Source organism: Silurus meridionalis, chromosome 7 (assembly GCF_014805685.1).
Source record: "Silurus meridionalis isolate SWU-2019-XX chromosome 7, ASM1480568v1, whole genome shotgun sequence".
Taxonomy (NCBI): Eukaryota; Metazoa; Chordata; class Actinopteri; order Siluriformes; family Siluridae; genus Silurus; species Silurus meridionalis.
In genome coordinates, this window is record NC_060890.1 from 6,101,070 (window position 1) to 6,124,990 (window position 23,921).

Consider the following 23,921-nt stretch of genomic DNA (forward strand, 5'->3'; position numbering starts at 1 on the left):
TAAGTGCGGAGGGTCCAGACTGGCGATCTGGAGGACTGCCCCGGATTATACCCTGCTGGAGGGGAAATTATTATCACTTACTAGTGTTTTATTACACGGATAGAAAACCGTTTGTATGTTATGTGCATGAGGAAGTGTAACCTAGCGATTGTTTATTATTTTTGTTTGTTTATATTTTTGTTTACTTATTTCAACATAAACACACAATGCACAAGTCCCCCATCTAGAGATCTGCTGTGATGGACTGTGTGTAAGGTTTTCCACCAATCTATCAGTCCATCACTTATATCACACACAATGAAGAACAATGAAGACTGAGCCCCAGAGACGTGTGCGTGTGTGTGTGTGTGTGTGTGTGTGAGTGAGTGAGAGAGAAAGTTTTGAGCTGATGTTCACACACAGGGTGTGTTCTGTGATTACACAATGATCAGAAGTATGATGCAGACGCTTGGCTTCATCCTCTTCATGCAGATGTGAGATTTCATCCAGTGCAACATCATCAGGTACACAGCATTCATTTATTCAGCTTGTTGTCCTGGATGGGACAATACTACATCATGCTCACCCATACACACAATTTTACACCTGACATGTTTGTGGGAAGCTTTGAAAAACATTAGAGGACCAGGAATCTTATAGGGATACAGTAACCTTACTCTAACCTGAAGTCAGGATCAAACCAGGGACTCTGGACCTCTGAGGCCAAAAATGATCCATTACACCATTATGCAGACTCTAGTTTGACTTATTTCCCATAATTCCCAGGTTGTCTAGAGTTTCATCCGAAAGTCACGTAGAAGCTGCTGGTTAAAGTGTGTAACACATAGATCAGCCCCAGTGGCCTAATGGATAAGGCACTGGCCTCCTAAGCCAGGGATTGTGGGTTCGAGTCCCATCTGGGGTGAGTGATTTTTTTTTAAAGGGAAGATGGTAGTTTAGAGTTTAAGCTGATTGGAAGATCAAGGGTTCAAGCCGCAGCATTGCTAAGCTGTCTTTGTTGGGCCCTTGATCAAGACCTTTAACACTCTATTCTCCAGGGGTGTATCATGGCTCCCCCCAGTTTCCTAACATCATAACCCCTGAAAACAAAACCCTGCTTATACATACAGAGGTATCCTGGTGATTCTGCCTGCCTCTTGGTTTCCATCTCTAACATCCGTTACACTATTGCGCATTGCTGTTTTTGAGGCCATTCCCTACGGATATTTTGCAAGGCACTGAAGACGTGCACAGCAGTGGGCGGGCCGTTAATGCCAGAAAGTCCTTATTTTCTAGTTCTAAACTCAGAATCACTTCATTTTTATAGATGAACATGTATTAAATGATTCTTCGCATTTCATAGAGTTTCTGTCAGGTCTTCTGCTTCCAGAATGTACGTTTCGGTTGGATTTTTTTTATCCAATCTGATTTCAGCTGCCACATCACGTATATGTTGCTTGAAGCTGTTGCTTTAACCAATCAGACTCCAATCACTCCGAGGCCCGCTAGCAGGCGTCTAAGCATGTTAGCGTTTGCCCCTCCTTTCATTGGATGACCAGAGAGGGCTCTAGGGCTGTCAAACCCTAGGGGTTCCCTGGTGGTCTAGTGGTTAGGATGCGGTGCTCTCACCGCTGTGGCTCTAGTTTGATTCCCGGTCAGGGAACAAACCTCAGCCGTTAGGGTTGCACAAGCCAGTGCGTTAGGAAGGGCATCCAGCGTAAAAACATGCCAAATCAAACATGAAGATCATGAATACAGATGATCCGCTGTGGCGACCCCTAATGGGAGAAGCCGAGAGAAAGTTAATGGATGAGAGAGGAGAAGAAATCGATTTAGTCGCAGATTATACATACAAAGAACATTTACAAGGCAGATCCTTTCAAGAAAAGCTGGACATCGTGAGGAAAGGTCGAGCAAAACAGTTTCAAAGCTTTTTCATAAAACATTTATACTTTATTTGCACAACACACAATTTCCCTAAATAATAAATCCCCAGGAAAACCGTAATGCATGGATCATTTGCAAGAAAATGCACCCCTTTCAAGAGGTTAATATCGATGTTTCTGCTAGAGATGATGTATGTAGGTGGTGCAGCTGTGGCTGCAGTGAAAGGAGACTTGTTAAACTGTGGTCATTGGGTCTCTTGCTTTAGTAAAAGCATTCATTCACACTTTATGAGATGCCTGTCTGTGATGCAGCGCTCTGTTTTACTGCATTCCTCTATAATATTGAGAGTTTCTATAGCCGTGACATCATAACGATGATATTAAGAGGTGGATTGATTCAGGTAGGACACCACTGAAGGCGTAGGCACAGTTATAATCAGAGTATATGCTAATAATACTGTAATAATGCATATAAATGCTACTTAACATTAAATATTTATGTCAATTCACACAAACTTTATTTGAATTAATTCTTTTATTTTAAGGTAATACATGACACAAGTAATGACCTAAAGACATAAAACTGAAGGTAAAGTGAGGAAGTTATACCAGATGGCAAAATACAGGTCGATTCCAGTCATCTTATAACCAGGCTGCTAATGAGAAACATAACACTTAGTATAAGTGAAGCATAACTAAATACTACTTTTTTATTCTTTGAAAAGTTTGAAACGAATTTATTTTTAAACTGTTGGACCAAAAGGGAAAGTTTATAGGACTGTAGTGAGACCTGCGATGTTGTACGGTTTAGAGACAGTGGCAGTGAGTAAAAGACAGGAGATGGAGCTGGAGGTAGCAGAGCTGAAGATGTTGAGGTTTTCATTGGGACTTATGATGATGGATGGGATTAGAAATGAGTTTATTAGAGGGGCCGTTCAGTAAGGACGTTTTTTGGAAAAAAAGGCGAGAGTTGTGATTAAGATGGTTTTGGTCATGTGGGGTAGAAGAACGCTGATGATGGAGCTGCTAGGGCCGGATGAAAAGAGGATGCCAAGGAGGAGGTTTGTGGATGTGGTGAGGGAAGACATGCTGGTGGTAGGTTTGAAAGAGGCAGATGTAGAGGACAGAGTGATTTGGAGCTTTCATTTTACTAAAACAGAAAGTTTACTTCCTTGAAATAGAGACCATTCAAGCTGGAAGTTCAAATGAACCTAATTCGGAAATCTGCACAAAATGGTACTAATGCGCAATGTGCAACGAGTAAAACCTCACTTAAACTGAGATGATTATTGTGTAAGTCGTGATTTTAGCATAATAATATTTATATATATCTTCTTCTTCTTCTTTCGGCTTCTCCCATTAGGGGTCACCACAGCGGATCATCCGTCTCCATACCCCCCTGTCCTCTATTTCTGCCTCTTTCACACCAACTACCTGCATGTCTTCCCTCACAACATCCATAAACCTCCTCCTTCGCCTTCCTCTTTTCCTCCTTCCTGGTGGCTTCATCCTCAGCATTCTCCTACCGATATATCCCATGTCCCTCCTTTGCACATGTCCAAACCATCTCAATTGGGCTTCTCTCACTTTGTCCCCAAAACGTCCTACATGTGCTGTCCCTCTAATAAACTAATTTCTAATCCTTTCCATCCTCGTTACTCCCATAAAAACCTCAACATCTTCAGCTCTGCTACCTCCAGCTATGTATATGTATATGTATATGTATATATATAAAATTCTCCCTGAAGGACCCCAGAGTTTGTACTTAAACACATATCTTATCAGTTAAAGCAGTTACTGTCATTAACTCTACTGCGCCTAGAGATAAGGAAGGGCACTGGTTACTCAGACAAGAGGCTGAAGGTGAATCTGAAAGAGCTGTGACACAACAAAATATCTAAGTTTAAGGTGTGTGAATACTTCTGTCTTATGAAACCAGAAGAAAACATTTCCATCTCCCTAGGAATGAATGACTAACCAGGATTCAGGATTGTGTTTCAGAAAATGGGAATGGTCAAGTGTAGCTGATTAGTAATCCGACTCTGAGGAGGAGGCTCAGTCACATGACTTCCCTGGCAGCACAGAGCGATTCAATCACATGAGACCAAGAGTAGGAAATTGAAACTTACGTCTCACATTCTTTTCAACACCTTTAACACATCCTGCATTCCAACGAGCCGAATATAGCTCAGATCGGTTTTTGGAACGAAACAGACAGCAACATTTATAAATATTTTAAATAAAAAAACACTTTTTTAACCGAGACGTTAGGTTTTGATTCTGATCTGCACCGGTTTCTCTGAAAATGAAAGTTAAGGGTGAGCTGCAGTTGGCCAGTTGCTTTCTGTTTCCTTTTACTAGGATGCACAAGAGCCTCGTGATTGGCTGGCTGTGTGCATGACTGTGTGCATGAGCTGGCTGATAAAAGGTGGAGTGACATAAAACAACAACAGGAACACATAGACCCACATAGATACTTGTTAGGATTCGACTTATAACAGTGACTGCTCTCCTATGGTAAGATATTTGCTTCATTTCTTTAAATTTTGAAGACATGTTCATCGATTTGGATTTACTTATTGATATCCTGTGGTATTTTTATCATTATTCAATTTGCCTTTTATTTACTTGTGTTTATATTCGGTGTCATTATAAAAGAACTTGTTTTTTTGTTTTGATTTGTGGATTGCAGGGAAAACAATTGTGTGTTCAGCATCAAAAGGGTTCTCATCGATACTTGGCTTCAAGCCAACAAGTTCAGCTGAGTCTTGTTTATGTGTCTGATTAACCCTTTAATAGCCTTTATCATTTATATACCTGGATTTGTATATAACAACTTGGATTAAACTGAGCAAATGGGTAAGGTTTCCATACGTTTCAGGCGGCAGCGAGTGATTTAACCCTAATTGATGAACGAGTCGCTTCTTATTTCTATGGGCTTTTTACTCGTTACATGTACATTATAGCACAGAGAAATTCTTTCTTCACATATCCAAGCGATGTTAAGAAACTGGGGTCAGAACACAAATGATACAGTGCAACTGGAGTACAGAGGGTTAAGGGCCTGACCACTGAGCTACCACTTTCCTGAAATTTTCTAGAAAGTTTTGATTCCTGAAAGTCAAGTCAAGTTTATTTCTATAGCTCATTTCACAACAGACATTGTCTCAAAGCAGCTTCAGAGAAATCAACAGTTAAGGTGAATGGTGTGTATTTATCCCTGATAAGCAATCCGTGTTGACTGTTGCAAGGAAAAACTCCCTTAGATGTCATGAGGAAGAAACCTTGAAAGGAACCAGACTCAAAAGGGAACCCATCCTCATTTTGGTCACATCAAGAGTGTGATCATAAATCTTTCAGCAATACAGAACACTGGAGAGTGAGAACTAACATGAGTACTGGAGTATAAGATTGTAAGTAATGTACTATAAATATATAATGTAAAGTACTAAAACTGGATTAAAAACTGTCCAAACCTGGAAGGATAGTTAAATGTCATCTTTGAGCAAGATTGATCACAGCTTGAATGATCGTGATCGAGATCGCTTAAACGTTTGGTGGAATCAAATCGTAAAAATCATGCCTACGTTTAAAAGTAAAAGTAATGCGGAGACAAGTCAAGGGATTGAGACTATGCGTTAGCTTTAAGAAAACCATTTGTCAGTGATGCTAATCGGCTTTTATTTGCATAAAACAGGGTTGCTTCACTCGGTCAGATTGGGTCTGGCAACATTATCTGGACAAAAAAATGAGGTCATCCTAATAGATAATTTATTAAAAATATTGTGAAAATAACATTGAATTCAAACCTTGTTGCTGTATGTAGTTTTTTTAGGAAGATGTTAAAAAAAATGGTCAAAATAAAAGGTTTTCTTGGGGTGGGTTGATTTGTACTTTTGTTGATTATCTTTTGCTGCTTAATTATTCATGATTAATATGAATTAAGATATTAATGGACAATTTTTATTTGCAGAAGAAGAAATGGGTAAACCTGGTAAGAAAGTCGTGCGGCTCGTAGAGGGTCACCCGGAAGGAATCCTGCTCTCGAAGCTGGCTGTTTTCTACAATCAGAAGTACCGTCATAACCTGACCGTGGCAGATGCTGGCTTCTCCAACATTTCTGATTTCATTGCCTCATTAAGCGAGCACCTGTTGGTTAAGAATGGCACAGTTTTCCACAGGAATCACATACCCCAGAACCAAGACACTCCAGAGGTGGTGGAAGGGGCGCAAAGCAGCCCAGAAGGTGTTTTCCTTGAGTCAAACATTCATTTTAAATTGCATTATAGATCTTCATGTACTATATACATTATAAGTCTTTAATTCATGACTTTGTGAAACACTATAGATTTTTGTCTAATACAATGTTTTTCTCTTCTACTTTAAGCTTTTAAAAACACAGAAAAGGACAGAATAGCACAGGAAGTGGTGGAATTGGTTCAGGAGCACCCTGAAGGCTTCCCTCTCGAGCAGCTGGCTGTGCTGTACAGTTTTCGCTACATGCGAAACCTGATCGTTACAAACCTAGGCTTCCCCTCACTCTCCAGTTTTGTCGAGTCCCTGTCGAAGGATCTGCTGGTGCAAAATGGGAACATCTTTCACAAGATGCACAGGGTTACTCCCGGATCACAGTCAAACGGAACCCCTCCCCCAACGAAGACGGGTTCTGTAATATCCCGTGGCGCAACACCATTGCGTAAGGAAGGTGAGATGGCCCAAGAGGAGCTCCTTCAAAAGGTTAAAGAGGTTATCAGAGTCTACCCGGCTGCTGCAACCTGCATTAGACAATTGATGAATGGCTACTTCCTGCATTTTGGCTCAATTTTGCCACTGGGGTTATATATGTCACTGTACAACCGTCAGACCGGCACTCAGCAGTCAGCTATGGGCCAAGAACGGTTTATTGCAGAGCAGGAGACAGAAAGTTCTGCTAGTACGTAACCTCAGAATCGTTCCAATGTATTTTGAAAATCGAACCATGCAGAATGGCTAAGTTGCAACTAGTTTTTGCATGCTTTTATTCTGATTTATTGTCATCACATCTACATACAGGGACACAGTGTGACTGATTAGTACAGCATGAACTAGGGTGTAAACGGTACACAAAATTCATGGTTCGGTACGTACCTCAGTTTGTAAGTCACGGTTCAGTTCAATTGCGGAACATGCATTCGGTACACACCAAAAACCCTGTACCCGAAAACGTTTGGTACGAATACGTGTACCGTTACACCCCTAGTGTGAATAGGCAAATGTTTAAAGTTTGAATGTGAACTTTTCACCCATGCTCCTTTTCACTCAACAGCATCGGCAAAGAGGTTACTGACACCTAGCGAAAGCCCACAGCGCTCTTCAGCGGACCACCACCTGACCAAAAAAGTGGTAAGTTCCAAGAGCGGCTCTCCTATGTGGCAGCGTAATGCAACTCCACCACCTGCAGACTCCAGTGTTACGTCGTTGCTGGACTTCCCACCTCTCAATCCCAGACAGTCCAGAGCTGCAGAGAAAAACAGAGATGGCCAGGAGGGAGGCAGCCTGGTGTTCCGTCAAGCCCACCATGCCCAACTGAGACAGGTACACGGAGCTAACGTTCGTGCAATAGAAGCCCTGGAGGTGGCAAACGAGCAGAAGGATACAGTGGGCAGGCGCAAGAAGACGGCGAGTAGAGACGATGTAAACAGCCTGGCTGAGGACGCCATTCGAGACATTGCAGCTGAGGGGGAGCATGTCACAGTTGAGAAGGTATAAGCCTTTATAAGTCTACACAGGAAAGTGTTTTTGATTGTGAATGAGTTTCTTAAGACTATTTTGGTTTTATAGGTCATAAGCAAAGTGTGCATGCTTTTGCAAGTGGCAACATTGAATGCACTGGGGATCAGGTCTTATTGGCAGCTGCCTGCTCTGAAGGAACTCGAGCGGACCATTAAGGAGATAAACCTCTTCGTTCAGGTGTGTGTGTGTGTGTGTGTGTGTGTGTGTGTGTGTGTGTGTGTGTGTGTGTGTGTGTGTGAAGAAATATTACATTTTGGTCTTCGGGTGACACATAAATTGTCCAAATGAATTAATTAGTATGAGAGAATAACTTTTTATATTATAATATTTTATGAAAATTAATTTTCTAACGAAAAAATGATATACCTGGCCATATTGAAATATACACTATATAAACAAATGTACTGGGATTTTTCTAACCAAATTGGAAACTGTTACCACAAAGCTGCAGGCACACAATTGTACAGGACGTCTTCACTTGAACTAGAAGAATCAAACCTGTTCAGTGCCCCTGTATATAAAAGCAAACTCCATGAAGATACACTTTGCATGGTTTGGAGTGGAAAATCTCCTGTTATAGAGCTCTGACCTCAACCCAACTGAACACCTTTGGAATGAATTGGAACACTGACTGCACCCCAGGCCTTCTTACCTCACCTACATCAGTACCCGATTTTACTAACACCCTGTAGCTGAATGAGCAAAAATAAACCCACTACAACATAAACCCACTACAAAATCTAGTGGAACATCTTCCCAGAAGAATGGAGGTTATTATAACAAAAAATTGGGACCAAATGAGAAACAGGATGTTCAAAAAGAACATAGTAATCTTATGGTCATGTGGTCAAACACCTTGAGTAGACTATTCTGAGCTCGGGTGTCTTTAGGTACTACATGTTTGTGTTTGACTGGCTTCTAATCCAAATTCAAATCAGGAAAGACTAAAAAGTCGATAAAGACATTTCCATTAGGTAAATTTCCAATTCCGAAAGCTTTGAAAGGTTGAGACATAACAATATAATCATAGAATTATGGAAGAATGGTCCCTAGAACTGAACTGAACTGCCAGCCAGTACAGGGACACTATCCAAATTTGCTCAATTAAACAAAAAAAAACATATTTTCCACACTTGCAGCAGGTTCAGCTAAGTATTAAGTATGAGTATTAAACAAACATCCAAATTTAGAGGCAGAATCCGATGAGAAAAAAGAAAGCAGCGTTTAACTGAAAATATGATAAACCATATCTAAATCATGGTTTCGTCTCTACGAGCAGTTCACCTGCTCCAAACTAAATTTGTGTAATATGTGGCGATACATCAGCTAATGAGTCAATGAAGCTCTCGAATTTGTTTTGGCATCTTGAAACTTGGTACCCAGCATTGAAAGACAAACAGTCGGACTATTTTTATAGGAGGAAAAACATTGTTTTGATTTGACCCCTGCAAATGGAGACCACAGCCTAAAGATCCATGAGGTTAATTTTGAGCGTTAAACTCAAGAACTATAAAAAAAACAATTGATATTTTGTACTACTTTTTTATTTAGTTGTTTTAGTTTTCTGGCACAGTGTCATTCTGATATTCTGTCGACTAATTAATTGGTTTTGTTCATTAATCTTCACCGATAGTTGATTAGTGGAATTATCGTCTAATGGCAAAAATCCATACCAATAGTTTTTCCGGCTAGCGTCCATTGCTGGAGTCGCTGAAAAGTTCCAGTGTCATTATAAAAGCGGCCTCTAGAGGCGAATCACTGACGCAACGTGCTGCTTGTTTTTACACGTGAGACTCTGCACTGCACGGAGAGCTATATTATATGTACTATTTATAGTTATATAATTATAATTATTAATATATATATATATATATATATATATATATATATATATATATATATATATATATATATATATATATATATTCATTTCATTGTCATGATTTTTTTATTTTTTTACACGGAGTGTTGTTTGTTGGTTGGTCTTTATCCAGTATCTATTTTTAAAAAACATGGAAATTTACCATTAATCAGTCGATTAATCAGTTATTGGCAAATACAATCCACCCTAGCTGTCAGTATCAGTAAAATCCACTATCAGTCGACCTCTAATTCTGATTGTGTTTTCCTAGGACTGCCATAAATATGCATCATTACCTTACACTTTATTTGGACATTTTAAGACAGAACCAGCTCTAGCACTAGCTCTATACACTGTTCTACTTTATATCGACTAGCCTGTGAGTCGCTGTTTGCTACAGATCCTGCATACGATCAGTAAATATACTGTACATAAATATTCCAGTACTGTACAGCTTTTCAATCAGAAAATTGTATTTAGTTTTGTTCTTCTGCGTGATACTTTTTTAATGTCTGACCAATTGTATTTCTTTTCTGTCCACTGTCAGTCGATAGAGGCGATCTGTTCCATGTGCACTCTCTATGAGCTGGGTCAGGCGATTGCTGGCATCAAGAACAAGAAGAGATTTGAAGAGCTCCAACTAGGGCCGCTCTGTAAAATCCCGATTATTCACCGTCTGTTCATAATAGAAGAAAACACCAAGGATGAAGATATACACCAGATCGAGACCGTGGATCTTCTTAGGGTGATCAATTTGATAATTTTTTTGTTTAGATCTGTATGTATGTATGTCCATCTTCAATTTAATTAAAAAGACTGTAACACTTAATTCTCCTTCTGATTACTCTATCTCTAGAGTCTTCGTAGCTTCAGGAGAAAGCACACCAAGCAAAAGATTGACCTCGCCGAGTTCATGAAGTACCTTGCAGACCAGTACAACTGTAATTCACCGTATGAACTCGGAGTCCGGATCCAGAGCGTTGGCCTTCCCATTTCGGTAAGAAAGTGAGGCAGCATATTTGCACATAGCATCTACGATTAGTGTTTAAATTTCATTTATAAGCAAATATAAATAGTGTCCAATTTCATCTATAAACATCTATGATTGGAGTCCAATTTCATCTATAAACATCTATGATTGGTGTCCAATTTCATCTATAAACATCTACGACTGGAGTCCAATTTCATCTATAAACATCTATGATTTGTGTCCAATTTCATCGATAAACATCTACAATTGGAGTCCAATTTCATCTATAAACATCTATGATTGGTGTCCAATTTCATCTATAAACAACTACGATTGGTGTCCAATTTCATCTATAAACGTCTATGATTTGTGTCCAATTTCATCGATAAACATCTACGATTGGTGTCCAATTTCATCTATAAACATCTATGATTGGTGTCCAATTTCATCTATAAACATCTATGATTGGTGTCCAATCTCATCTATAAACATCTATGATTGGTGTCCAATTTCATCTATAAACATCTATGATTGGTGTCCAACTTCATCTATAAACATCTATGATTGGTGTCCAATCTCATCTATAAACATCTATGATTGGTGTCCAATTTCATCTATAAACATCTATGATTGGTGTCCAATCTCATCTATAAATATCTATGATTGGTGTCCAATTTCATCTATAAACATCTATGATTGGTGTCCAATTTCATCTATAAACATCTATGATTGGTGTCCAATTTAATCTATAAACATCCATGATTGGTGTCCAATTTCAGATATTAGCATCTATGATTGGTGTCCAATCTCATCTATCAACATCTATGATTGGTGTCCAATTTCAGATATTAGCATCTATAATTGGTGTCCAGTTTCATCCATAAACATTTATGATTGGTGTCCAATTTCATCCATAAACATTTATGATTGGTGTCCAATTTCATCTATAAACATCTATGATTGGTGTCCAATTTAATCTATAAACATCCATGATTGGTGTCCAATTTCAGATATTAGCATCTATGATTGGTGTCCAATCTCATCTATCAACATCTATGATTGGTGTCCAATTTCAGATATTAGCATCTATAATTGGTGTCCAGTTTCATCCATAAACATTTATGATTGGTGTCCAATTTCATCCATAAACATTTATGATTGGTGTCCAATTTCATCTATAAACATCTATGATTGGTGTCCAAACTTTCCTGTCGTTTTGGCTTTCAGACATTGTCGAAGGCGTATGGGTGTGAAAACGTTTGCTTGGAGAGAGCCAGAGAGACCATTCAGAAGGATATTGAGGAGGAGGTTGAGGCCAGGCTGTGGAAGATTAAAAAGAATTTGCTGGAGCCAGCACAGGGAGCGCCACTCTACTCATCGTCAGGCAGCCTGGAGCTCAGAAAGAAATATGCCAGCTTGACGGCTGCCGAGGCCGTCCTTGAGGTCTTCACTAACTCTGCGGGAATCTTCAGTCCAAGGATGACCAAGGTAAGCAGGTTTAGGTTTTCGACACATGTTTTTTCGAATCTGTTGTCTTGCTACTGTTGACTGAAAGGTCCAGACTGTTCTTGAAGTAGTTTTTACAGTAGGTCAGGGAAATCACAGATTGCTGTTGTTGCATAATGTCCTAATTGCTTCTTCATGATTGTTCTATATTATCTTTATCTTAGGATGTCCTAATAGGCATTATAATATTAATTCCTGTCTTGTTTTCTAGTGATCTTGACATGACAAACATTCTTTTCTTGTGATCAGTACTTAATTTTTCACGTGCCCGCACTCGTCCATGTTCCAGCTGTCATTTCTGCAAGAAAATAAATATTTTAATACATGGCCTCTTAGGACTTCGGTTAGTATCTGGTCTGGATGTCTATTAAATTTCCACTTTCCTCTTGTATATCATATAGATGATAAAATTAACTTTTCCCCTTTACTCCTGTTTGACCTTCGGATAGTTTCTACTGAATGGGGGATTTACACTGTATGGACAAAGGTTTTGTACTGTAAACATCCTATTCCATATTGAGTGCCCATTTCCTGTTATAATAACCTCCACTCTTCTGGGAAGATGCTCCACTAGATTTTGGAGTGTGTTTGTGGAGATTTGTACAGGTACTGATGTAGGTGAGGGGTCAGTCAGCATTCCCATTAATCCCGATGCATTATCATGCTGGAACAAGAAGGCCACTGTACAATGGACCTACTGTAAAAGTCAGGTTTATCTGATGAAATGATGAACAAGTGCAATAAATCTGTCTGCATTTGCAGCGAGTTCAGGAATTCCTCATGTGCGTATCCGGAGACAGGCTGGCTCGGACCTTGTTTCAGCTGGCTATCTGCGGCGGCTCTCTGGCCCTCCCAAATGACCTGGCTCTGAAGGAGAAACACGAAAAACATGTCACGGAGCAAAAAGCATCTGAGAAGAAGGCAACTGAGATGCCACCAACTGAAGGTGCCTTTCTTTACATTTAGTCAGAGAGTCATAGCTCTTTTTGTTTAAGGGCATCACCTTTATTCGCTTTTATGGATGTGTGGCCACAGATGCTGTGAAGCAGTACTTCCAGAACTGCATATCCACCGTCATGGGTGCGCTGACTTTGCCGTATCTCAGCCGGCTGGAGAAGAAGATGGCAGAGCATTTCAAGTTCAAAGAGTTTCCTCAGCTTTATCAGGGCTCCTTCCTGGAGTTCCTGGTCAAAAACTTGCAGGTCTGCCCACATCAACACATGAGATATACACAGATCTATTAAGGGTGTAACAGTACACGTACACGTACCGAATTTTTCCAGTACAGGGCTTTAATTTCGGGTCACATGTGTACAAAATGCAATTATTTTTACGTGAGGAACATAGTTAACATCTGAGTTTCCTCACGAACGCATTAAGTGGCGAACCGATAGTTTGCTTAGTTTCCGCCTCGCACTTTTAGCACATATTATTTTATTACACACACACACACACACACACACAACACACACACACAAACACACACACACCAAATGAGGTCAAACTAATTTTAACTATAAAATTCTTCCATTTATTTAATCAATTGAATTTGTGCCAATCTAACTGATTACTAAATATAATCAGTATAATAAAAGTTGAATTGTAGATGTTCACAAGTCTTAATAATATTTAAACTGCGTTAATAAAAAAAACGACAAGCAATTGTATCTTTTGCGTTTCTTCCCCCAAACTGTGCCGAAATTGAACCGAACCGTGACTTAAAACCACATATATATTGAGAGATACTGAGTAAAGATCACTAGCTGTCAGGAGGCTCTGTAATGCTGAACCCTGGTCTGGATGTGTGTGCAGATTCTACAGGATGCTGCAGGAGGCGCTGTAGCTATTGGAAACCAGGATTTTCGAGCATACGGCTTCAGACCCAGCCAGCAAGATGTGTATGACTTTATTAAGCAATGCGGAGAAGCAGATCCTTCACGAGTAAGTCCTATACACATTTCACTATGTACTGGGTATGTACTCAATACTTCCTTTTGAAGTAATTTTTTGTAAATACTATTGTGGATAAAGTAACAGTCATTGGCAAGAAAAGGTTTATGTACATTTCTATTAAAATATTCTCTATATTTGACTATTTCACAATGGGTGACATCCTGCATCATCAGGATATAGTATAGGTTTAAAATCGAATGCTATTCATAAGAACTTTGATGCAAACTCTCACTGACAAACTATATACATAAAATTTACATTGTTTAATTAAACACACTGGTCTTCTTCCTGTCTTGCTGTGTGTGAGCAGCTGCCATTCATCGAGGCTGCACTCAGGAGCCACTACAGGGTTCAGGACAGTCGAGAGCTGGGCTACGGAAAACTGCGTACCCTGGTAGACTTTGCCAGGCGCCAGAAGCAGCTGTGTGATGGGGCCAGTTCCAGTCTTGTGCGCTATGAATGCCCTCTGCTCCCTAAAGAGCCAGAGTGAGCCTTTACTCATTTACGCACACACACACACACACACACACACACACACACACACACACACACACACACACTGTACATTGTCTTACCACTGAGCACTGGATTAAAATTTCCAACCAGATAAAATACAGTTTCAGTAGATTTTCCACCTAGTTAATGGATATGTATATAAAAGGACTAAATGACGAAGTAACTGTGAATTGACACCTCCATAATGTGTTTTGCAGTAAATCTTCCAGTAATGCAGCACATACTTATTCTTCCTATTGTAATATAAGGACATGACTTTTGTTCTACTGGTCTGGATTGTCTTCAGATTGCTTTGTTCCAAGTCATGAATACGAAATAGCAGCGTTTCACAAAGCTGTCATTGTCTATACACGCCACTAGGGGGGAAAATGCAAACCTGCGCGCTATAATCTGTAAATAAAATTGCAGTCATTTAGGGGCAAATTATTATTATTATTATACAGTAGCCTACAAGATAAAAAAAGTTATCTGGTTGTGAATTAGCATGGAGAAAAGAATGATTCTCAATTATGATTACTGTATATAACAATCAAATGTCTTTAATGTCCATGTTGTTCGGGGTAAATGCATCATTTGTATGTGTGTGTCAGGGACCTGCTGGTGGAGACAGTGGGCTTGCTAGGGGACAAGAGCCGGGAGCAAGCAGTGGCAAGTCTCCTTACTGCCCCACTTCTGGAGGACCTGGCTGAATGGAGCCAGTGGAAGCTGGTTTTTCAGCCCAGTCATGGACCCCTCAAACACTTTGTTGACAAATATTGCGGTATGTCAGTATGCAGTCAACGATTTAGTTACAGACCTGTGAAGTTACCAAGATGTGATGTTATTTATTATTGATTTGTCCACACACAATATGAAGCAGCTTCGGTTGGTATTCAACTCTCCCCTTTATGTCAGATGTTTAATAATGTTGTTTTGAAGCAGGTAACACAGACCTTCTGGCTTTAGAGGTGTCTCCTGGAGTACTCTTGAGGATCACCTCCATCACTGGCGATAAATTCTTCGCTAAAGCCACTCAGGCCCTTGACCCTGCAGGCTCTGCCGGTCACTTGGTGTCCATCGTGGTGGCTTTTGGGATTTCAAACGCCCCCACGGCACTGCTAGCTAATCACATGGAGAGTGCGCTAGCAGCAACAGCTGCCAGAGAAGGTGGGATCTTGGTCCCTCATTTGGCTTTTAACATTCACTGTTATCTTTAAGGGTAAATGGGTGTATGAAATAGTGATGGATGATGTGTTTGAGAATCTCACTGGGCACTTTATTAAAAACACTACCCTAATACTGGGCAGAGCTTTTTTTTTTTTGCTCTCAAAACAGCAACAGTTCGTGGTAGCATGAATTCCTCAAGATGCTGGAAACATTCCTTTGAGATGCTGGTTCATGCAGACGACACACTTCGGTTCTGGGGTCAGATCTAGTAGATCTAGTGTCTGGGACAGCCATCAAATACACTTTTGCATTGTGCATTACGGTGCATTATCTTTCTGGAAGTAGCCATTAAAAGATGGATGTACATGACCAGCTACAATACTAAATTCCTCACATCATTACATCATTACAGCATGGACTGTTGACACAAGACAGGTTTCAATCCATGGATTCATGCTTTGGGCACTAGATTCTGACCCTACCATCTGTGTGGCTCAGTAGAATTGAGATTCATTAGACCAATCTAGAGTTTTCCTGTTTTGTTACAGTTTTGGTGAACCGGTGCCACAGCAGCCTCAGCTTTTAGTACTTGGTTTAGAAAATTAAAACCCAATTTGGACTTCCATTATTGTAGCCCATCTGCCTCGAGCAGCACCGTTTCTAGGCATAGGCAAAACCAGCTGGGGGTGCCAGTGAGAGCCTTGGGTGACGAAAAGGCTAGAAATGGCTGTGGACTTGTTCTACATGTCCAGAGATGTCTTTCTTCTCACCCCAGAGTTGTTATCCGAATTGCTGTTGCCTTTCTGTCAGCTGGAACAGTTTGGACTATTCTTCATTGACATCAAGGGGTGTGTCTGCAAAACCGCCATTTGCTGGATCTTAATGAACATTCGGTGTAACAATTCCAAGAGATATGCGATTATGGAAATACTCAGACCAGCTCATCTAACACTAACAGTCATGATATAATCACTGTGATCAAACTTCTCCCCCATCCTAATGTCTGATTTGAACATTACGCAAAGATGATGGGGTATTTTCATGATAATTCCATGAAGGACTAGATGCAAGGGTGTTCCTAATAAAGTGTTCAGTGAGTGACTAACGGGATCTGTTCATTTGCATTAATAATATAAACATTAAACATACAGTAAATGAAAACAATCATCAGCTTTAATAGGAATGAATGCCTGCATCTGCCTTTGATCCCTCAGACCCATCCCTCGATGAAGACAGTAGCTCCTTCAGCACCGTGGCCAAGTTCGTGCTCGAATGTTTGACTCGGATGCCTACTAAAATCTGCAGAGAGCTGCTGCAACAGGTGTGGTGTTCACCATTATGCAGTTTAAATGTGAAGAAAGGGTTTTCATTATGGATGCGCATCTCCATAACTGAGGCCGAAGCGTTTTGCATCTCGATGCATAGCCAACAGTACGATAAAATAAAGATACCTATGAAGCAGCTACCGATGCGATGTGCTACGATTCACCCCTATTAGAATGCAGTGCGATTTAATTACCATTTGATTTAACACAATGCAAGTCTATGCAATGAAAACATTTGATGCCATGCAATTCAATATGGTGATATTTCTTTGGTTCAGAAACAAACAAAGGATGCCATGTTAATCTGTATTCTATGTGACTCTCAGGACTCGTCTCGGTGTCTGTAGTGTTGAGATACGTCATATTCACGTAGCAGCAGTGGCGCTGAGAGAACGCGCTCGAGAAACAATAAAAATTGTATAGAAATAAATCGTTTCTTACAGATGCGAATGTGTTCAAAATGATGCATCGTGATACAAATGGCAACTTGCATCCGTTGCACAATATTTTAATCGATGCATCACGTCGTTTGCCAATTCACTGTGAATCAGATGAATGTGTGGTGTACATAAGCGTTCAGATAAACTACGTATGGTTATATTAATTATTATAACATTAAAACTTTATACTTTTGTCACTGATGTTGCTTTGAACATACTATCAAACCACTAACTGCCCCAATTCCAGTCCTGAAACTAGAATATATTTTAATACATTGCTCTTTGATAATTCTACTTATTTGATTATCATGTAGGTGTTTCTGGAGCCTCTTTCGAGAGTGCTTGGCCAGGCCATGTCTAAAACTGTGCTCCTGGACGCAGCTAAGTCAGAGACAAGGTACCTCAACAAGCTCCATCAGCTGGGCATCCTGCTGGGCATCACTGAATGGGTGCAGGACTTCCACACCAAACTTCTCGTACCCCTGACACCTGAGGTGCCTTCACAGGTTAGAGGAAAACTCATTATCATCCTAAATTATGTAGTTGTCGACTGGTGCACTCTGATTTTCCTTAATGATTGTTACATTATTAGAGCCTGGAATGTTCTGGAAAATTCTGGAGTCAGTCATTTTCGGTTGTTACTTCCTTTCCTGCAGAAACCGCTGGCTGACTCTATGAGTGACGTCTCCTCAGTACTGAGTCTGGCTGATGGTGAGGATTTGTTGGAAAACTCCGAGCTCATGTCTGACTCCAGTTCTAAAGCCTCGAAGCAGGGTAAGCTTTACTCCAAACGCTTTAGAGCACTTTTCATCCCCTTCAATAGAGTAGTGTTGTAACTCTCTCTCTCTCTCTCTCTCTCTCTCTCTCTCTCTCTCTCTCTCTCTCTCTGAAGATGCAGATAATGATGGCGACAGGAACGGCGTTAAAGATGATGCCGATGCTGACGATGAAGATCTCTATGAACTGGCATCAGTGATGAACGAGGAGGGTAACAGCAGTGTTGACAGTAAAGAGGAGGATGAGGAAGGTGAAGGTGTAGAAGTGGCTCCTGAAGGACATTCAGATGGGGAGACTGTTAGTGAGCAGCTCAGTCAGCAGAGAGCCATCATCGAGGACATCAGGTTCACCATTTCTAGTCTTATAATGCATTTGATTTGTTGTGTTATGTTCAGTTATGTCTTCAATTGTTGTTTAGGATATATATATATATATATATATATATATATATATATATATATATATATATATATATATATATATATTTATATAGGTAGTCCCTGATTTATGATGGTGTTTCCACACACTCCATACCGGAAATAAGATTTCTTATGCATATGCATGAAAACACTAAAGAATTAATATCGCTAGTAAAAGTAGCTAACCAGGAAGTGGCTAACAGTATGGATTCAAAATTCAAGATTTACAGCAAAACAAGAAATTTAACCAAACCTTGACGTGAATTTTATATATATATATATATATATATATATATATATATATATATATATATATATATATAACTGTTTTATATTTATTGTTGGCAGTTTTGCTTATTTCAGGCGGTATCTACCATTAGAATAAGACTATTTCAATTAGTAAATATGTCTACAAATAAGCGTTCTGACCTTATAGTTGTTATATAATTATCCCATTATGAAAAATAGTAGACACCTTTTCATTTATTAAAGATATTATTCATTGCAAAAAAATTATTTTTAGCAATGTGGATGATTAAAATTGAACCTTTTTGCGTCATTTTAAAGATGTCATCTTAAATTTTCTGTTCCCGTTAACTAGAAATATCTCCTGCAAATATTTTTCATTGCTAATAAACACATTAAATTATTCTTCTTTCTGATAAAAGTCCTCGAAAGTCCCCTTCTGATTCTCTCTGTCCCGTAGGAAAAACGAGTTCGGTGTGGGAGTGGAGCTGAACGAAGCGGGTCAGAACCTAATGAAGAAGCAGCAGGCGAGGCTGGGCCGCAGTCTGGAGCGCCTCTCCACTGAACTCTACAGCAAAGACACACACTTTGTCCTGGAACTCATTCAGGTTCGACTGCTAGAACATCAGACCTCTTGCTGCAAGAGTGTATTTCATGTTAGAACGTGCTAGAAAGCTTTAGCTTCTTGAACTTTCTTTCATTATTTTGACAACACAGTGGGAATAAGATATCGGATTTGTGATTGATTTATTCGGACACTTATTAAGCTGTGTATTTTTCATTATTTTTTATTTGTTATAGTTCGAAGCGTTGTATAAACTGTGTGCTGTGAATTGGTCTGTGTGCAGAATGCTGATGATAACAGCTACACAGTGGACAGAAAGGAGGATCCGGCGTTGGCCTTCGTAGTGCAGAAAGACTGTGTCACTATTTTGAATAACGAGTGCGGTTTCGAGGAGAAGAACGTGCGAGCCATCTGCGACGTGGGAAAGAGCACCAAGGGAAAGCATACTTGTGGATACATCGGTAAGCAAAGTACCAGTTGCATGCCAGGTAGAAGAAGGTCTGGTGGTACAAGCGTATTTTTTCACACTAAGCTTCGTTCTCCTCCCTATGAAAAATTTACAGTAGAAATGATAGAAAATTACTGAAAGGGTTTATTGTAGTTTTACTGCATTTCTTTATTTAAAAGTATTTGGCTGTGCTGGTTACCGGTTTCCACCATGTTTCTTTTTAGAACATTGTGGTGGAATCAAGGGTGTTAGGGACAGGCTTTCTCAGCGACCTAATACACTTGTGTAGAAACCAAGTCCCTGTAAAATACATTGACTTGAGATGGATGTTAAAAATAGTGATCAGTATGGGGTTGTGTACTTGTTAATAATTAAACAAATTCCAGTACATTTATCAAAAACAGGGCAATTTACAGTACTGTACTGTATAAACTATAGTACAGTATATATGTATGTGGCAGCAGGCATGTAGACGAGCACCAGTTTGCGAGTGGACGGCGTAGCGTATGCTGCTACGTGTGCACTAAACTTATAATATTTATTTTTAAATTTTCATATCATCATTGTAAGATCGGAAAATCATAAGTCGAACCATCGTAACTCGGGGACCATCTGCATTGGGGTAGTTTTTGATGAAAGAGGGCGGGGTTATATTATTCCCCCGATTATCCCCAGTTTACCTCACAGCTTAGTCTAAGCCGCACTTAAAGGAAGCTCGCAAACCTAATTTTGATCATTATTATTTGAAAAAAAAGTGAACTGACAAAGCCATGAGCGACACAAATACTTCTCACTATAGTGACTGAATTCGAGCGATTTCCTTTTTAACCATCTTACACATACAATACAACCCACGTTGCAGATATTTGCAAAGGTAACTTTGGAAAGGTGAATATTATAATTTTGGGGGGAGAGGGGTGGGACACATCAGATTGTACAAGGCTTTTGATTGGACAGAAAGATTTTGCTGATGTCATCAAAAATGTTGGTCCATATTGGAATGGAAATTTTCTCAGGGTTTAAAGACTTGGTCACCAGAAGGTCATGAGTTAAAATCCTAGCATCACCAAGCTGCCACTGCTGGGCCCCTGAGCAAGGCCCTTAACCCTTAATAATCAGTTTTACAACCAATAAGAGAACTGTAAGTTGTTCTGGATAAGGGCACCAAATGGCATGAATGTAAATGAAAGTATTGCTGGTTGAGAAACAAATTCAAATTGTTATAATGCAAATATTGTGATCGTTTTGGAGAACACTAGATTATAGATTTTTTAATTATAGATTATTTTATGACTGGCATGTTCATTTCAAAAGACACAAATTACATTTTGGTTTAATGGAAAATTTAAACAATATATTTTTTTAATTTCTGGGATATTTGTGTCCATGTACTGCACATTTAATTCTGCCACACAGGCTGATATTTCATTTTGTGGAAAAACAAATAGTTTATAATCTCAATTTTATAAATAAACTGTATCAGAAGTCGATGTTGTGACCCAGGAGAGTGGAGAATCATTGATCGAAGAATCATATAGGAAATTTGTTACATTTATTACAATTTGCTTTTATACAGTTTCAGATGCAGAAATGATATTTTATGGTGTTTAATGTCAGATGTTGTGACTGAAAAAGAAAGTGATTTCCATTGGCATGTTTGTAGGTTCACATGTCTTACATAATGTTTTTTTTTACCAGTTTTTACTGTAAATATCTCCCCCACAGGGCAGAAAGGCATCGGCTTTAAATCGGTTTTTAAAGTCACAGACTGTCCTGAAATCCACTCCAACGACTTCCATATCAAATTTGACAAGGTCAGCAGCCCTATGGGATACATCCTGCCTCACTGGGTGGAGGAGGAGAGACCTGTGCTCTCAGTTGCCAAGGAGATTGCTGAGAAAAGGTGAAAAAAAATATTATTATTTTCCAAGATATTTCAGTTTAAACTTATTTTATACTTGGTATATTCTAAACAATAGGGATGTGCACCTCCATGTCATTAAAGATACATATGAATCAGTTACCAATGCAATGTGATACGACTCACCCCTATAACGATGCAGTGCGGATCTCAATTCGATTCAACGCAATGCGATTCAAAGGAAAAAATATGATGCTATGCGATTTAACATGGTACAGATATTTCACTTTTATTTCTTTGTCTCAGACAGTCAGCAAATCAAATTTACTTAAATGCTTTCCGACTTCTAACGCATAGCGCTTTCACAAACAGGCCTTTGTAGTGCCAAAAAAAAAAGATTAAACAAAACCAGATGTTCTTTTCCTGTTCTGTCTCCAGAAAGATGCAGCTCTACCTCTGCCAGGTTAATCTATCATAAGTGACTCTCAGGACACGCCTCGCTTGAGAAACAGTTTGGCGAGGAGGAATCGATCTACATATCAAATATTAGTCACAAATTATTGGTCACTTTCCAAATAATAAACATCGACTAATAATTTTATAGAAATGTATCGTTTTTTACAGATGCAAATATGTTAAATACGATGCTTCGTGATACACATATCTGATGCACACTTTTTCGATCGATGCATCACATCATATTGTTAACTTTTATGCCGATCCCAGTCAAGGAGACGTGTCCCTGTTCCTGTCCATCACAGTATCGAACAAATGGGCTTTGTGCTTTCTTTAGAATCACTATATTTGCTTAATTGTGGATTGTATATTATTTTATAGATCATCAATTCACATCTGGTATTAAAATCGCATGTGAAATAGCTCTTACATCCCAACTGAGGTTATCTCTAGACATTTCCTATCCTATCCTTTTCTTTTTCTACACAGCTGGACCACAAAGATCTTCCTGCCTCTCCGATCAGAGAGCTACCAGACCAAAAACCTTTTCCATGACGTCCATCCGTCTCTCCTGCTCTTCCTCCACCGTCTTCGCTCCATCAGCATCCACAGTGAGGTGAGCACTTCCTGCATGATATTCATCTCCAGCACACAGAAAAAAAACATAGTTCTGAATGAAGAAGTATCATGCTGTGTGTTTGGATTTTGTGAGACAGGCCGAGAGGAGACTGGTGCAGATGACGAGACGAGATCTGAGTCACAACGTGGTGGAGGTGGAGCACACAGGCGGGGTGGAGCGCTGGCTGGTCGTCAAGAAGATGCTCCACCCACAGAAGGTGACACACACACACATTTTTCTATTCATAATGCAAGCTTGCCTGAAACACCTTTTCCAACAGTATAACTTTTCTTGACATTTCTTGAAAATGTTCAGCGCTGAGCCTGATGAACTTCTTGGTTCCATCTCATTAAAATGGCAAATTGCCATATAAGCCAAGTGGACAGAATTCAAGTCCTTGGTCTTGAGATCTTTTGGAATGTTCTCAGCCATTGATGTGTTTCTGGACGTCTAGGTCCAGATGATTCTCTTAGTAATTCTATTTCAATATTAAAAGACATTATTCAAAGAGGAGGAACAATTTCTTCTTCATTATAATTGGATTTTTTAAATCAGTTTACTGATTAGTTCATGTTGTAGCGATGGGCCTTTTTTACTGCAGGTTGAACAATCTTTCTGTGTGTGTGTGTGTGTGTGTGTGTGTGTGTGTGTGTGTGTGTGTGTGTAGATTAAGATGGATGTGGAATCTACAGAGCTAGCGCTTGCCTTTCAGCTCAGTAATAACTCCGAGTACGAAGTGAAGGTGCAGCCTCGACAGCAGCCCGTCTTCGCCTTCCTGCCCCTGCGAAGCTTCGGCTTCCGCTTCATCGTCCAAGGTGAGAATTTGAGACGGCAATAATCGAAATATTACTCCATTAAACGTAAAATTGCTCTCTTTGAAGTTTCACTTGAGTGAAAGTACAAACAAATTTTAATTTAAATGTTCTTAAGTATTGAAAGTACTATGATTTATTACAGCTTTAATGTTTCTATTATCATTTTTGTCTTAGTCAATTAAGTTTATGTGAAAAGTTTTTCATGTTACTCTCAGCACATTAGTATATTAATAGAATAGAGCACGCTCTACCCTGATTGGTCACTTGTTGCGTGCTTGACCAGTTACATTTTTATCCTCTCTTTAATAATAAAAAAAAAACAACCTCTAGTTGAGTAAAAAGTGAGATTTTTAACTTTCAA

General features: G+C 39.5%; 1 protein-coding gene and 1 non-coding gene across 6 annotated transcripts in view; both read left to right on the top strand.

Moving 5' to 3' along the window:
* LOC124388745 (protein NO VEIN-like) overlaps positions 1 to 23,921 on the top strand; it is a 39,154-nt gene continuing 15,233 nt past the window's right edge. The window contains exons 1-26 of one of the 5 annotated variants that reach the window (XM_046853742.1): positions 1 to 503; positions 4,227 to 4,382; positions 4,558 to 4,724; positions 5,839 to 6,111; positions 6,253 to 6,798; positions 7,171 to 7,607; positions 7,686 to 7,814; positions 10,046 to 10,243; positions 10,355 to 10,495; positions 11,696 to 11,956; positions 12,737 to 12,920; positions 13,010 to 13,176; positions 13,787 to 13,915; positions 14,238 to 14,413; positions 15,034 to 15,203; positions 15,365 to 15,589; positions 16,804 to 16,910; positions 17,669 to 17,860; positions 18,011 to 18,128; positions 18,247 to 18,475; positions 19,257 to 19,404; positions 19,645 to 19,822; positions 21,535 to 21,712; positions 22,616 to 22,742; positions 22,843 to 22,962; positions 23,413 to 23,560. In XM_046853742.1, the coding sequence (XP_046709698.1) occupies positions 4,721 to 4,724; positions 5,839 to 6,111; positions 6,253 to 6,798; positions 7,171 to 7,607; positions 7,686 to 7,814; positions 10,046 to 10,243; positions 10,355 to 10,495; positions 11,696 to 11,956; positions 12,737 to 12,920; positions 13,010 to 13,176; positions 13,787 to 13,915; positions 14,238 to 14,413; positions 15,034 to 15,203; positions 15,365 to 15,589; positions 16,804 to 16,910; positions 17,669 to 17,860; positions 18,011 to 18,128; positions 18,247 to 18,475; positions 19,257 to 19,404; positions 19,645 to 19,822; positions 21,535 to 21,712; positions 22,616 to 22,742; positions 22,843 to 22,962; positions 23,413 to 23,560 (4,585 nt within the window). In that variant the 5' untranslated portion in view covers positions 1 to 503; positions 4,227 to 4,382; positions 4,558 to 4,720. Of the gene's footprint in view, positions 504 to 3,978; positions 4,383 to 4,557; positions 4,725 to 5,838; positions 6,112 to 6,252; positions 6,799 to 7,170; positions 7,608 to 7,685; positions 7,815 to 10,045; positions 10,244 to 10,354; positions 10,496 to 11,695; positions 11,957 to 12,736; positions 12,921 to 13,009; positions 13,177 to 13,786; positions 13,916 to 14,237; positions 14,414 to 15,033; positions 15,204 to 15,364; positions 15,590 to 16,803; positions 16,911 to 17,668; positions 17,861 to 18,010; positions 18,129 to 18,246; positions 18,476 to 19,256; positions 19,405 to 19,644; positions 19,823 to 21,534; positions 21,713 to 22,615; positions 22,743 to 22,842; positions 22,963 to 23,412; positions 23,561 to 23,921 lie in introns of those variants that run through there. The other 4 variants (XM_046853741.1, XM_046853745.1, XM_046853744.1 and 1 more) reach the window with 4 other exon arrangements.
* trnar-ccu lies at positions 832 to 904 on the top strand. The gene has a single exon. It is a non-coding gene; the product is annotated as a tRNA-Arg (tRNA).